The sequence below is a fragment of the Pezoporus occidentalis genome, unplaced genomic scaffold, assembly GCF_034315485.1.
Source record: "Pezoporus occidentalis ecotype Australia unplaced genomic scaffold, CSIRO_AGI_Poc_V1 ctg491, whole genome shotgun sequence".
NCBI lineage: Eukaryota > Metazoa > Chordata > Aves > Psittaciformes > Psittacidae > Pezoporus > Pezoporus occidentalis.
Window position 1 is genome coordinate 12,355 of NW_026915826.1, and position 16,671 is coordinate 29,025.

Consider the following 16,671-nt stretch of genomic DNA (forward strand, 5'->3'; position numbering starts at 1 on the left):
GAACTCTGTGCAAAAAGAAGATTTAAACACATGTAATGGACACCCCTAATACAAGTGATATTGTTAGCAGAACCACTGTTCTTCTAGTAATTCTATTTCACTCACCAGCTCTAAGACCCCCATTATGTATCTGGCCAGAGTTCCTTTATCCAAAGTGTCTTTTTAATTCGCTACTCCATTTAAACTTTAGTATCTCAAGTGCAAGAAGCCCCTGACCACTGCATGCAATTTATATTTTCCATCCATTCCCGCTTCCCTCTCAACCTAACATCCTGCCCTTCAGAGAAGGGTGCAATCTTCATGCACATTCACCCAAATTCTGACCAGCCTGTTTCTTGTGAGATCACAATTTATGGCCTCCACATGTTCCTAAATACCAGCATACTTCTTTTAAACAAACCTGGATGGGGATGTTTTTACAGTCGGTCCTCTCCCTATTAGAAATATTTGGTCAGTCTGGCTCAAGTTTTCACCTCCCCCAAAAACCATTCATAAAGCATTCCCATGTCAGATGGGCAAATGAATAACCCCATTTTCAGATACCATTTTCCACTTATGACTCTCCATAGGGCTTTACAAAGGAGATAGAGGTGTTTATCTCATTTAATGAATGATGGAGACAAATACATTCAATCCACAGCAAGATAGTAATGACTCCTTCAGATGACTGGGAACTCTGTTCACTAACACTACTGGTGTGGGATTTCACTTTCACACATAGTACTTTTCACGTGAGGAAAACCTACACAAAGATCACCTGGTTCTTCACAAAGAAATTTGAACTAACATAAGAAAACCATTTGACACAATACGTTATTGTGTAAAAGTATGCTATTTTAGTGGGCTACCCAGGCCTCAACAGTTTTGGCCAGGTAGTTGTTAATTACCATAAATTTCTTTTCTCTGTATAAGCAACAGTTTCCAGAAACAGAGAAATTAAAACATACTAAGAATGATAATGACTATCTCCATAGCTTGAAACTTACAGCTAAAGCTGCTGGTTATGAAGTAGTAATTACATTAATGGAATTTCTGTGGTTGTCTTTACGAGTAAATTAAAATAGGTTATCTGAATTTACTTATCTCCAGACTGGGATATAAATCTCCAGAGTTTATTGACCTCCTTTAAAGACCAGTAAAACTATACCTATATTGATTTATCCCATATATTGAAAGCTCTAACCAAACTGAATTAAAAATTCCAGTTCCGTTTTCATCTTTGTAGAATGAAGTCACTAAAAGCAAGTACACAAAACTGTAAAAATTTGACAGGAGGAGGAACAGTTCAGACAATGCATTTGTTCTTAAATGTTTCAAACAATTTTATTAATCATGTTTTACATGTAATCAGACCTAACCCCTGAAGTGCAAAAATGTTTCTGAGGTATTAAGACTGGAGGAAAACAGGCACAGTGTTGGTCATAAGGGATACCACAACGCAGTGGACTTTGTGAACAACAGGCATTTGCAGGATCAGAGAAAACTGAAAACAAGTCTGCATTTATCTTTAGCCTGGAGAGACAAAATCCCTGATCAATAGCCAGTAGCATCACATCAATGAAATTACAGACATGGTTAACACGGAATGATAAATATCAATGAGGTGTTCCTAGGCACATATGTACAGTATATGAAAAACGAAATTAAACTGGTGTAAGTGTAGCCAAAATCCCAGTCATCTAGACAGTCCATCTTAATATATGTTGTATCTACAGCAGCCTCTAATACCAGTATTTTTGTCTGTTCTACATAGAACTGACTGCCCTGTTTTCCTGTTTGAGGGACCTGGTCACTCACACTCCAGTTAACTGTGCTTTATTAGATTAACGAGTCAATAGTACAGTACTGCTTACGACTTGTTATCCCTCTAGTTGCTTTCTCCCCCTCATCCATGCAGTGAAGTCTAATTCATGCAGGAAATCTGCTAAAGAAATAAGCACTGATTTACATCTCTACATGTAGAAAGCAAAGCCTTATCCAAAAACTGCAAAGCTCATGGGGCAGAAGTGGCCCTTACAGATTAGGATATTGAGACTTTTTCTCAACTGCCAAGTTTTGCTCCAAAAATAGTTGTGTATGAGGAAAGTACAGGCATTACTTGCTTGTATTAGCTTGCCTGCTCAAGGAGTTGGGTAGGGGAAGGAATACTTTTCCCCTTGAAGCAGTTCCTGAGGTTAGAATTTGACTGAAGGCTGTAGATGTGGCAGTTCTTTGCAGAAGTAACTTGCTGCTAAACATCATTTAGATTTAAAGTCCTCACTGAGTCTCACTCAATGATTTTGCTGGGAAAAGATTTTTCCACCTCAAGAACTGCAGCGTTGTTCCCTGGGACCAACTGCAGTTTGTCTCAAACTATGTGACTTAAAGATACTCAACCAAATTATGCCCTTCATATGATATCATCACAATTCAGTGGAAGATACATCTAAGAAAACATTTCTAAATGAACAATAAGCAAAAATCACTTGGTTCTAACTCTCTCTCGAGATACTTTTAGCCAAGATAAACTAAAACAAAGTCCTCTTGAGACATAAGTGCCTTCAGATCTGTGAAAAATACCATGACAAAATAAAAGTTATCCTTTTAGTAGGTGTGTATGGACTTAAGAAAGTTTCTGAATGTGTCAGCTTTATTGCAAGCATGGCATGCTCGTAAAGATTCTCACCTTGAGTATTTTCAGCTTTGAGACCTCACTGGGAAGCTGGAGACACAAGCTTTATTGTCAGCACACCCCTGGGCATGATGTTATACAGTCTGATCACAAACACAGTTGAGATTCTCATAATTTTCTAGGATTGTTACCAATGTTACTGCTGCTTACCTACACAACATCATCTAGCAAAACAAAAATACAGAATAGCTGGAATAGAAGCTGGATACAGCTGGAGTATTGCCTTAATATTATTTTTTAATGGAATCATATTTCATGGACAAGAAAGGCAGCCCTAAAGAAAAAGTGCAAGTAAATCATCAGTTTCAGTTGAAAACTGGGTTTTGGATGCCAGTCAAGACTGAAAGGTTGGGCCACTTTCTGTGCAGAAGGGTTACGGAGCATACAAAAAAGAAAATGCTTGTGATTCCTAGGATGACAATGCCTGAAATCAGTGCAGTGGTGATTGAGTTCAGCTGGAAAGGAAGTCCATCTGGATGAGCTGCAAGGAGAACAGAAAGGCACAGGTAAATTCTGGTTACAATCCCTCAGCAGTGCCAAACACTCCTGTCTCTTCATCACCACACCCTACATACAGAAGAATTACAATGAAGGGAATAAAACTGTACTTCAGAATGAGCAAATGTTGAAAGTAGTTATTAGTTCTTTCAATATCCATGATATTGAGGGATAAAGAGAGTAAGGGTACTTATAAAACATAATCCTTGGTATGCTAGTGACTGACCTTAATCTGTGCTATTTAAGACAAGACTACTGGCGTCCAAGAACTATCAAAACAGAGGTATAAGGATCTGTGGCCTAAACAAGTTAATGAAAGGGTTTCTTCCCTCATTATCAGTATTCGCATCTCAATTCAAAGTGTGTATAAACCCTAAACAAGCATATCTAGCAGCAAATAGCTGAGATACTTCAAGTTAATCTGTATACCTTCACAGAAGGCTTCTAAACACATTTATCAATTCTCAGAAGAAGTAACATATTTACTATTCAGCATAGCTCAGCAGGCTATGAACCAATCCTGGGATGCTGGAACACACACATTCAGCCTGTACCATCTTTTCCAACAGGAGGCGAAAAACACATTTGAGTGGTATGTGCTACCTGAAGCACCAATGTGCATTTGCCTAAGAGAGCAATTTCCAGTGCTGGACAGTGAGAAGAAACAACAACACAGCTTCTCCATGGGAAACCAGACTGCTTCTCCCAGAAACATCCACTTCCCCTCAACGTCATCAAGGATAATGGTAAGGAAAGGTAGCAGCCAGTAACACAGCAAGCTGTGTGCAGCAAATGAAGAGTTTGGGTTTTATTATTTTAATGATATCCATGGGTAGGAGCACATCATGTAGCAGCTCATTATAGGGAGAACTTTGTTTCTATGCCAGGAAAGAAAGGTAGCTGCTTTTATGCAGTCTAAGTTGAGAAAAGAAGGGAATAAATAGTATTGCAGTTCACAGGACAGGATAGGTTGGTTGTACCAGTCCTGTTATGAACAAGTGAAAGGTGGAATGGTCCAACGGACCACCTGGTTACCTTGAATATCTTTTCTTGTTGTCAGCTACTCCTTGTTATGAGCAGAGAAGAGTAACAGGATGAAACAAGTCCTCAAAGTGCCCAAAGGAAAAGCAACCTAAAAAAGACCTGATCTCCCCTACAGCCTATTTCCTTCATTGCCCTAGCAGACCGCAAGTTGCAAACAAGCTTGCCCATAGGCTCTTTGTGTGGTTAAATGCTAGGAAAACAGAAGCTGAAACAGAGCTTTTCTTACTTTGAACTCTAAACTGAGCTAGACTGCACCAGTTTGCTGCTCTACTCCTGCATGACATGAGCAGAATTTACTGTTTAAGTCTGATATTCCACCTGGCAGTTGCAATGTTCCCTCACCATCATATGTCCTAGCAGAAGATTTTCAATTCAATTCCATCATAAGAATTACAAATTTCTATGTTGGTGGGGCTAGGTACACAAATCAAACTGAGCATTCCAAATTCACCAATTGATTTCTTTACAGCATGTCATTATTGACTCATTAAACTGAAGGGAAAAAAAAAAGCAGATAGAAAAGCATTCCAGCTAAGTACATAGAGCTCAATCAAAATGGTTTATTTCCTCAGTTCTGTTTCACTCATAAACCCTCTTTTATGTTTCTTGAAGTCTGGTTAACTTACCAAGCTGTGAATTGTTGGTTGTTGTCTCATCTACAGAAAACAAAAACAGGATGCATTATATTTTACAAATACCTCTGCCTACTGCTCCCCTCCTTGCAATACAAAAGCCAATAGTCCTAGCTATACTTGCAACACTGACTAGTAGTTTTTAGCATCTCTGGTAGAGTAAGGAGAACTCCACCAAATACATGAAATTGCTTTGTTTGTAATGTGAGCACACCCATGTGAAGTTACTTAATAGTCTGTTGAGGAAAAAAAACCAAATTACCAGCCACCAAAGAAAATTCACCTGGCTAACCTGAGGTGCCTCTGCAGACACTAATGTGCATGGCACCAGCCCCAGACAGATGCAGCACTAGGCTATGAGGGAAGTGAAGAGTCCATGGAACTGCAGACTTAACACTGGCACAAATACCATGGTGAGTGAGGTGCAGCATTGATGGGCTCTGTACTAAAGTTGGACCAGAGCTGGCCTTGAAAATAGTATAAGTATCTCCATGCAACACTGCACCAGAGTAAGCCAGCACTCCTCATTCAAAAATCAGATCATCCTGTTTTAAGTTCTCTCGTGACCTTTCCTCTTTTCTTTTCTTGACTCTAATATTCATGAACCTCACATTGTCTTCACAATGGGAAGGGAAAATGTGAAGAAATATTAATTCCCTCTTTCTGCTCCAGAAGGAAAAGTGAAGTGCAAGTCAGATTAAGGGACTTCCATAATGCCACTCAGGAAATTTGTGATAGAGTTCAGAACTGCATCCCATTTTTTAAAGATTTCTTCCCATCAAACCATCCTCCTGACACCAGTAGTGGGATGCTCCAAGAGCATAACATGGACATGCAGAAATATGTTTAACCTAAAAAGCTTTAGCCACATACCTCAAGTAGGTGATACCTAAAAAAAATTATTTTCCTTTTCCAGCCTTATTCATGTTTTCATTTAAAAAAACCTCAACAGTTATAATTAAATCATTTACCCTTTCTTTGGGTAATTAAAGAGCCACAGACAGATTTTTCTTGAAATTATGCAGAATTTTAAGGTAATTGATAAATAACCTTATTTTTTTCCAATTGTAAAAATAGAATTCACAGCCTTTGAATCATAAGCTATATTACCTAATAAGGTTACTCATATAACAAGCCTTATCTGGTTTCCATTCCTCACCCAAGGCAACATTTCTCTAGCATACATGTTTGAGCAAATCTCTCATTGATTTCCCATAAATATTCATGCATGCAACTCTGAAGTTAGTTCTTTTCACTTTTTCCTTGACTAATCAGATGGCAGCAACTCAATTGGGTCTACATATAATGCAGAACACCCCCCCGCTTTTTTTTCATTGCAGAAATGTTTTTTTAACAAGGGGTATTTGTTCTAAAAATGGTCTTTTGCTAAGATGGTTCCCTATTCTGAAAGGTCAGTTGTTCTCTTTGTATATGTGGGCACAACCACTTTGTGTGTGAAGAAGGATTTTATTTCTCAAGTGTTTAAATTATTTCCATCTAATTATTTCAGATGAAATGCATTCCTTCTCTCAGCTTCCTGAACCTAAGACTGCTGAAATCAGTTTCTTAACTGCAATTACTTTTACATGTCTGTAAACTTAAATTTTTAAACTTTTTCAAATATTTGATTATTTTGTCAACAGCAGTCTCAAATTCTTTTCAGAGACTGCAGGTTGCATTTAAAGCTGCCTTTTTAAACCAAACAATGCTTTGGCAGTAAAAATGGAAGTCAATGGGATTTAAAAGAGCAGATACTGGCTGACTCTGTTTAGAATTTACAGTGTGTTTGTCTTGTTTCTGCCTTATACCTGAACGCAAAGCAAAGCATGTATTAATTTTTTGCAACACTTAGGTAAACACCCAGAGGTGAAGCTGGAAGAAACAGTGAATAGAAAGTGACAGTGAATACTCATTAGCTGTCCAAATTAAATTGCAACACTGAACACAGTACCTTAAATTCCATTATTGGCAGTGAAATCTGACCAAAAAAAAAAAAGATGAGTCATCAACCCACTGAGTTTAGGTTTTATAATGGCCTTATGCACATAATGATATCCCACAGTGATTTGACTGGAAGCATGTGAGAGACAAACAGAAATATTGGCTCAAATTTTCTACCGAAGACTGCAACAGTAAGGGAAAAAAATAGCACCACAATCTCATGGAGAATCCACCCTTTCCTTAAGTCACTGAAAATTTATATTAAACTGCAAAATATTTCTCCAGATTTCTGGAATTTCTGCAGTCTATAGGAAAAGTTTGTTCATTCCTACCACTCCTTGTAATGATGGGGCCAGCAGAGATTACAGCATTGCCAGAGGTGCTCTGAGGGCTCCAAGTTGTCCTCCCACCAGTGTCTCTTCTTTCTCTGTTACTGCAAATCTGAGCGGTTAATAAAAACAATCACAGTTTCAGAGTGGAATGGAATTATTGCCCTTCTGTGCTTCATGCTTTAATGCAAACTCTTTTATAAGCAATACTACAACTTTGATTTTATTTCTTAGCATGCGTTATATTACTTTGCAATAAAAATAGCTACAATATTCCCTGGAAGTGTATCTTATAAATGCCTTGCTTCCTGTTGATTTTTTCCTTTCTTTATTTACAGAGCTCCGTTGCTGTTGTGCACAAGATCCATCCTATAGTATATTAAATTGTCAATAGGTAATTTCTCAAAGCTTTGTTTACAGACAGTTTTTTCCCAACAAACATATTTTTCTTGACTAGGGATAGAATACATGCTACAATCCTTATCCCAGAAAGCTTCTTGAGTTAAAATTTATACATTTTCCATAGAGTTCTATATAGCAATGACATATTAAAACAATCCCCAGCATTCTGTCATCTGGAATCCACCTTTACCATCTCTAACTTATCTACCATTATCTTAAGTATTCAAGTATGCTTCAACCAAGAGTTTTTCTTTAATTTCAACTTCATGTGAAGGAACTTGGACAAACTCAGCACATCAATTCAATAGAAACAGTTATTTTAAAGTGTAACATAAAAGTATAAACATTGTACAAAATGTCAGAAGCATAGTGAACTGATAGCATTTTAAAATTCTAAATGGGAAGTCATTCAGTAGGAAATGATACTGTATTCTGAAGACACCACAGAATATTCTGTGTTTATTTAGATGTTTCAGTTTCCAAAATATATTTCTTGTTACTGACACTCCTAAACTGAAATAATTTTTAATTGTCATAACTTCATGAACTTCAACAAAACAGCAGTTTCCAAACTATAAGGAGTGTGGTGATTAACTATAGGGAATGTAATTCCTCCCCCCCCCCCCTTCCCAACCCCCATCAGAAACTTTCAAATTTTCCTTGACGGTATCATGGCACTTTACTATAGGTTTAAGTTTTCCATAAGTTCCATTCTAAGATACTCCTATTCATCCACTGCAATTGTGGATATTTTTTTTTTTTAGATGCAGTACTAAGAATACCAGCTCTGAAGCTATCTGTTTTCAACTTTTACAAATGAATTAAGGACTAAAAGGCAAACAGGTAATGTCTCATGTGTTCAACAACCTGCATTTTGCAGATCTAGTAGTATTCTGTGTCTGGATGACAATATTCATTGCTCTGTTCATCAATTTTATGTTTCTTCAGACACAAAGACATTCTTCAGATTACAAGTCACCTTAATTCTGTGCCATCGAAACTTCCATAGCATTTGTATGCAGAATAACTCCAGTGTGCCTAGTTTAATTAACAGCAGCTTCCCTTCACTGAAACTTACTGGCACAAGAAAGGGACAGTCATCTGCTCTGCACAGCTTTGTCACGCAGTGAAGGAAGACCGTAGACATCTTCTGGTTCTTGTGCTTCACAAAGCGAAACACCTCAAAGGAAAACCGGCCCATTTGGCTCTTGCCATTTTCAATTATAGTTGTCTGTGGGTCCTTGTCACAGCTAGTTTTTGTAGAGAAGATTGAAACTGGGATAAGCAGCTGTATTAGCACTCTGAAGTTCTAAACTGAGAATAAGGTCACTTAGTAAGTTCAATGCTACAGCTCCTTGGAAAAGAGCACAGCAACCTAATGTGAAACATGGGAAGCCACAATCTGCCTGTTAGGCTGCACCGTCCTGTGCTGAAATACATTTCTACAAAAAACAATGTTTTGTTTTGCAACACCACAGCTATAACCAAGGTACTATTTAATTCAAGTCCCCAGAGAAACCTGAGACTTGAAGCAAAGAGTAATCAGGTGAGCACCTCCCATATGAAGACAGGCTGAGAAAGTTGGGGCTGTTCAGACTGGAGAAGAGAAGGCTGCGTGGAGACCTCATAGCAGCTTTCCGGTATCCAAAGGGGGCCTATAGGGATGCTGGAGAGGGACTCTTCATTAGAGACTGGAGTGACAGGACAAGGGGTAACGGGTAAAAACTCAAACAGGGGAAGTTTAGGTTGGATATAAGAAGGAAATTCTTTCCTGTTAGGGTGGTGAGGCACTGGAATGGGTTGCCCAGGGAGGTTGTGAATGCTCCATCACTGGCAGTGTTCAAGACCAGGTTGGACGAGGCCTTGGGTGATACGATTTAGCATAAGGTGTCCCTGCCCACGGCGGGGGGGTTGGAACTAGATGATCTTAAGGTCCTTTCCAACCCTAACGATTCTATGATTCTATGATTCTATGCTAACAGGCAACTCAAAAACATAGACAATATCCCTCTAGCAACTGGCACTGCTAAGATTTAATCTGAGATATGCCAAGATGTTTTTCAAAGTTCCAATTCAAATAAATGTTACTGCTAGGAGTAGAAGCAGGAGCATTTGTCTTTAATCATTTGCTTAACTGCTTTCCTGAACTGGAGTCTGTGATGTTTTACATCACTGTCATTCACCACAATGGTGCCTTTAGTAAAATAAAGGCCAGTTTAGCTATTCAGTTTGTGTGCTTACGGTATCTCTAGTAGAGCCATTTTGGATATATGCTTCTCTACCTTCATAATTCTTATGACATTGCTCTTGCTTCTGTGTTCATGTTCACCAACCAGATAAGTCCTGACATGTTATCTGTAAGCCTAGCCTTTGTTTCTCCCTGCTATTATTGCTTAAACTTTCCAGGTAGTTTGGAGCACTGCTATTGGAAAGATTTATAACTGTATTTTAAAGAAAAGACCCATGAAATACTGAGTGTGCACAGGACCTACCTGAAAAAAAGATCATATCGGAGATCATCGCTAGGATTACCAGATGGTGTGGTGTAACAGTAGTCCATCAAAACATTCCACCTGCACAGGAAGCAAAGTGATAGATGAGGTGAACTAGCAATGTAAGAGTAGGGTTAGAAAGCAAATGAGGTAAGATTAAGAGCAGTAAGGCAAGCATACAAACTGATAATGCAGGCTGTTACACTGAAGCTGAGCTGCTGTACTTAACAGGTCACATAGAAGTGATCTGGCATTCTCAATATATTACCTGTTTCTTCCCACTACTTAAAAAGTTAAACAGCACAGTATAGCAGCAGAATTGTATAAATCAAATAATTTGGTTTCATGCAAGTCAGCTGTCACACCAACGCAGGTTGTGTACTTCCTGTCAGAAGTCATGGTTGCATAGGACTAGAAATAAAAACCATCCCACTTTTAAAAGCCCTAGAATTTCTCACTTGATCAAGTTCCTTTCTTAAATAAGAGCAATATACAATTTAAATTACTATTCAGGAGAACTTTTATCATGAGGACAGCAGCAAGATATGCATTCAATTCACAATCAAGGACCTGATACCTCAGAGCTGAGGGCAGTGATTATCAAACAACAACCAATATTTTGACATGTAAAAGTCTATGAAGAAAGCTGCTTCTAAATCAGAAAAATTTGCAACACCAAAAGCTAAATAGCAAGCAAGACAAGAAATAACATCCTTCATGGTACCTGCCATCAAGGTTGGTTGCTCTTACAGCTGCATATATTTTGGTTTTCAAAGGTAAACCTGTACTTGGAATAAGGAGCTGATGGCTGTAGGTTGAATCCTGAAAAACAAACATTGCCTCAGTGTACCAGAAATTCTACTGTAACAGTCCACCTGCAGCCACAGGCTGAGCTTCCATCTAATTTTTCTGACTGAAAAATGTGGGACAGTCATTTACTTTGTCCTCCTTAAACGGAAGTAAAAAGCAGTGCCAGAGCATTTGGCTACAAGTTTGTAAAGATGAGAAACATTTAATTGGCCTTATCCTATGCAATTATTTTAGGGAAACTGCTTATGTTTATGAAGTGGCTGGATTCTTAATTAAAGAAAATGTAGCAATCATTAACATCTCATTAAGCCTCGCAGCACCTATAGGCAAATATATCAGCTACTGTAGTTTTCTAAAAGAGGAGCTTGACTAGATTGTAACAGTGCCGCAGGAGATAGCGTTTATATATCTTAAGCTGTAGTTTGGGAAAACAGACACATTCTATTTTGCAAAGTGTAGTTTTGATGGAAGTTGGCTTGTTGATAACTACAAGTAAACATTTTCATTTAAATTCCAGTATTTAAAAAAGCTGTTTCAAGAAAGCTGTATATAACATAAAAATTGGGAATGCCCCATATACTGCTACATAGATATAGCAGTTTTACTGGTTTCTTGTTCAAAGGCTGAGCCATTCATGTCAGCACAGCAGCAAAGTTACAAAGCGGATGTGAGTGACAGATGTTAATTCAGCATATCAAAATGCACATACTGGTAACATCACCTACGTCAAATTGGTTGCTAACTCCGAAAGCACAGGGGCTTAGCACTTTTGAGACCTGGTCAAGGTCAAAACACTCAATACATAGAAACAGTTTTGTTATAAGCAGGATTTTGACCAGGTTCAGTGTGGCAGGCACGGCCAAGACCAGCAGCTGACAGCAACAAGGATTAAGCACAAAATCACCTATGTTTTCCAAAAAGAACAATGCCAAAATTCAGAGCATGCCAATATTAAATCTCTGCAGCATCAGGGCCCTTGGGAAGTGTACATGCACACACAGACCAGCTCTGTGACATACACAAGCAAGTCCTTGACAAACCATTTAAGTAAGTTCAGGTAAGTTTCCTTTCTTTAAAATTAACTTTACATTTCTCTAATAGGTAGCTCTGTCACATTTTGCAACTGATTAAAAAGTGCACAGAAAGTCCCTCACTCTTGCATTCCATGGTTCTTATTTTCTTAAAGAGTAGGTTTATTCAGTTAGACAGATATTTACAGGAAAACCTAAAAGCACACAACCACTTAGGATCTGTGAAAGCCCAATAGATATCTTGCTATTAAACTCTTGAGTCTATCATGTCTCCTCTTGTCTTTCCTAACAATAACATGCTAACAACATAAACGTAAACATCACCTTTTGAGGGAATATGGAAGCGAGCTGAAAGATGAAGAATCAATGTTAGGAAATAACATTACAGCTAAAGTTTAAAAGTATGGCTGCTTTCAGTCAAGAGCCAAATCTGTACACAACCCCTCACCAATGCCAAGGGTGGACAAGAGCCTTGAGGTCCCTCCCAAATCCAGAACTCCCTAACAGGGACCAAGTGAGGCTGCAGAATGTTCCCTAAAAATGATGCCTGATAGATTGAAAAATTGATATTTAAATCAGGTATATAAATGGATGAGTAAAAATTTTAATCAACATAAAAATATCATTTTGGGGATATTAAGTAAAGGTACAAGAATTTTTCATCTTTTACTGTCACCATCCACATTTACGTAGTAAAAGCTTTTACAATAATGCATATCAAAGTTAAATTACTAAAACATATGGGAGCAGTGTTAGAAAATGTTAAAATTATTAACCCTTCAAATCTTGGAAGTCCATGCAATGAGGTCACAAGTGCAGTGGGCTTTTTTGAACAAATTCCACAGCCCTCAATTCAATTACAGGTGACCAAAACATTCTGATGAAGCATGAACATAAAAAATACCCCAGCAAGAGTGCTCCAGGTTATTACTAAGGGAACAGGTCTGGAATATTTTTACGGAATTCTACAGAGCACTCCCTGTGTCAGTACAATATACACATACACAGACATACATATATAGTAACATAATAAATGCAAATAAATACACTTTGGAGTACGATCATTATTACTACAACTGATTAGTCATGTGGCACTACAACCTGAAAGCCAGAGCTCTAAACTGGGGAACTGTATAAATACAGGACAAAAAAAGACTCTGTCTGTCCTCAAAGACCTGCCATACAAATACAGGACAACAGGTACATGCAAACAAAAAGGACAAGGAAATTCAGAGATAAAAAGGTGCCTGGATGAATGTCCTGGTTCATGGGAGCAGTGGGAAGGGAATAGCAAATAATAAGGAAGAGTCTGTACTTTGTTCTGCTAATCTAGCTTGTACCCACATAGTGCGCAGCAATGGTTTTAATTCAGGTCATACTACTGTGTTTTTTACTCACATTGTAAAGCAACAAATTCAAAGTGCTGATAAATGTACCATTGTTCTCTCTTACAGAAATAGCAGCTGATGACCTACAACAGAAGCAGAAACCAAAAAATATCATGAAGATATCTTTGTGTGTGTTTACGTACTTCATCGGTTTTTATCATTAAAAAAAAGCCAATGAGTCATATTGCAAGAAGTTATAAACTTCAGAAATAGGAATTTATAGTTGGAACATTGACAGAACCTTAACTATGAAGAAAATAATGGATACTGTTGAAAAAAACACATCAGAAAAATAATCAGTAGAAAGGCAAAGTGACAAAAGGGTCATGATGTACAAGGTATAGTCATGGAAATATTTTATTTTGAACTCTATATTCAAATGCTTTCAAACTTTCATCAAGAATTTTAATTATTCTGCTGCCTCTATTTTGTCATCAGACAACCTGAGTTTTAAAGGAAACTTTACATTATTTAAGGCAGGCAGGCAGCTCCTCATAAACTGTTCTCTCATACAGTGATGTTATAGTATTTTCTTTTCCTTTGCATCACCTCTTCTTTCAGTGCTTTTCCCTTCCTCTTTACTCTTGCACAGCTAAAAATTACTGTGTTGACAATACTGCTATGGCATGCATATGCTTAGGTGTATGTGCATGTGTGTGCATACACATGGGCTTACACAAACATGGGAATGAAACATATAGAAATAAAAAACACACTTACGAAGCAAGCTGGGTATTGTTAACCAAGTACTCCAGTGGATAGCTACAGCTAAATTTGTACAGCAACCCAGGCAAATAGCTGATAATCGTTGGTGGGTCTGGTGTATCAATATAGCCTGAAACATTACCTATCTGTACCACTGAGGTATTTCCATAAGCATTGATACCTCGAACTGAGGATACCTATTGAGGGAGATAAAAATTCCTATTACCAGAAAGTTAACAATGGAACAAAAATTACCTAAGGACACTGATGCTTTGGCCCATAATTCAGCCAGAGATACCTTCAGAAAAGCCTTCAGAAATTAACTGAGCTCAATAATATGTTCCCTGTGTTTTGTTTTTCACCTACCCAAAATAACGCATATACACTTCATGAGAAATATCCCTGTTCTTGAAACAGACTTGAGCAACACTAAAAAAAACCTCACGACTTACTGAGAAAAAAAGCTGAAGAAACATTCTGAGTACAGTTAAAATATATTTGCTTAAAATAAATTTCCATATTCAGTAAAGCCAATACACAAGACATTTCGTTCATAGAAACAACACTCTGTCACTCTTGAGCTTTGTTTTCGACACATCAAAAGGAGTGTACTTTGTAAGCAGATACAAGCCAAACAGCTGAACTTCAAGTCTGGTTTTGTTTACGTTCGACACATCTAAATTTAAATTATAAACTATGTGCAAAGAAACATTGTCAGAAATGCCAGAGCTGAAAAGTAATACAATCTTAATGCCAATGCAACCTTAATTCTGTCGCTGAATGTCTGCTATCCTGTACTGCTCAGGCTCACAGAGTGAGCTGAGCCAGAAATAACATGCAGGCCTCTCAGTAGGGCCCTGTCTCAGTATGCATGTACACAATAAGGCAGATTAACAGGGCATTGGACATCCACTGTAGCATTCCTTTTGCATCACAGTATTAGCAAAAGAGATGCTTTCAATAGTTTTAGAATTTGCAGTTTCTTAAAAAGACATTTCATTATGGAGGAATCATCCTGAGATGCACATGTATTTCAACATTTTGCATAAAGTAGCACAAGAGCTATTCCGATTTCTTTGGCTACAAAAGAAATGACTACAAGACAGATGCAGTCTTATACTTTGCCAGTTGTATACCTAGTTATTTGCTAAATGGCAGGAAAGTGATGAAAATCAAATTTCCTAGGATTTGTTTGTTGACTGAAAAACACAGACTAGAGTATTAAAGTAGTATAGCCAACTACAGCTTCCTCACCTTCCCACCTCCCAAATTTAAAAAGTTGCATCTGATGTATTACAGACAGACCTGGGGTTTACCTGAGTTCTGCCTCAACTGTTGTATATCCTTCTACAAAAAATGAGTTTGAAGGTCATTACTGTGAAACACAGCCAAGAAATGCATAGGATTATATCACTCCACTGTGGGGAACATGATAAGAAACGCTCCTAGCTCCTCTAGCCTCCTTCTTTGTGGCATAGTATTCGAAGCTTAGAGGATGAAAGGGGTTTCTGGTTACGTTTTTAGCAGTTGCTACTTTGTATCTTGTGCACCCTGGTTGGGGAGCTTCGTGGAAAGATCCAATTAGAATCATAAAAACATAGAAGTTAGGATTGGAGAGGACAATAAGTTAATCTAATATCAACCCCCCTACCTTGGGCAGGGACATCTCGCACTAAACCATGTCACCCAAGAACTCCATCCAACCTGGCCTTGAATGCTGCCAGGGATGGAGCATTCAGACAGCCTGTTCTAGTGCCTCGCAGTAAAGAACTTATTCCTTACATCTAACCTCAACTTCCCCTGTTTACATTTGAGCCCATTATCCCTTGACCTATCACTACAGTCTCTAATGGAGAGTCCCTCCCCAGCATGCTTATAGGCACCCTTCAAACACTGGAAGGCTGCTATGGGGTCTCTACACAGATTGTCTTCTCCAGAATGAACAGCCCTGACTTACTCAACCTGTCAATTTTTTTTTCTGTGCTCTCCCTGGCATGCCTTTGGCAGCATCAATATCCCTCCAGCTGTAGGCTTTGTGGCTCCCTAAACCATAAACACATCCCTAACCAGACCGCTAATTTGTGTGACATCTTCAAGCTGAGGCTTACATCCTCCAGCTGAGTAGGTGTCCCAGATGAAAAAGGTGTTGATGGAACAATGTTGGTGCAGTGTCATGCTCCCATTGGCATGATTTTTCCAGCCCTAGTATCCTAAGAGCTGTAGGCTTTGTGGCTCTCCAAATGCTGACTCTAACCCCAATTTGCCTGGCATCATGGATCTGAGGCTGACATCTTCCAGTTGAGTGGGTGTCCCAGATGAAAAAGGTGTTGAAGAAGCAATGCTGGTGCAGTGCCATGCTCCCCTTGGCATGCCTTTGGGAGCCCAATTTATTAGGACTCCAAATACTGGAACCAGTGTTCGTTTGGGTTTTGTGGAGTTTTGTTTGTTTCAATTTTTCCTTTCCTTAAAAAAATCAAACTTTTGCAGTTAGACTCAAATAGGAAGTTCAGGGAATTTACTGTGATCAACTCTATGGGAACAGCAAGATGTTTTTTCCTGTCAAATTGTTCTACTCCAAGTCATGGAGATGCTACAGCGTTTTAGGGAAAATGGTAGAAGATAATCTTGAACTTGGTGAACAGTTCTTGTTGAAATATTAAAAGAAAATCTGAGGCAAATAGGTCACAGAGCATATTGGACATTCCAGCCCGGTTTTGCAAAGTTATTA

The 16,671-nt window shown here is 38.4% G+C and overlaps 1 protein-coding gene across 3 annotated transcripts in view; it reads right to left on the reverse strand.

The window, feature by feature from the left end:
• Positions 1-2,025: 2,025 nt before the first annotated feature.
• The window catches only part of ZPLD1 (zona pellucida like domain containing 1), a 31,660-nt gene continuing 17,014 nt past the window's right edge, over positions 2,026-16,671 (reverse strand). For 2 of the 3 annotated variants that reach the window (XM_062636748.1, XM_062636749.1), the window contains exons 4-11: positions 13,959-14,140; positions 13,249-13,321; positions 10,734-10,831; positions 10,010-10,090; positions 8,596-8,767; positions 7,119-7,227; positions 4,840-4,869; positions 2,026-3,152 (exon numbers count right to left, since the gene is read on the reverse strand). In XM_062636748.1, coding sequence (XP_062492732.1) covers positions 2,977-3,152; positions 4,840-4,869; positions 7,119-7,227; positions 8,596-8,767; positions 10,010-10,090; positions 10,734-10,831; positions 13,249-13,321; positions 13,959-14,140 — 921 coding nt within the window. In that variant the 3' untranslated portion in view covers positions 2,026-2,976. The remainder of the gene's footprint in view (positions 3,153-4,839; positions 4,870-7,118; positions 7,228-8,595; positions 8,768-10,009; positions 10,091-10,733; positions 10,832-13,248; positions 13,322-13,958; positions 14,141-16,671) is intronic. The other variant, XM_062636750.1, reaches the window with a different exon arrangement.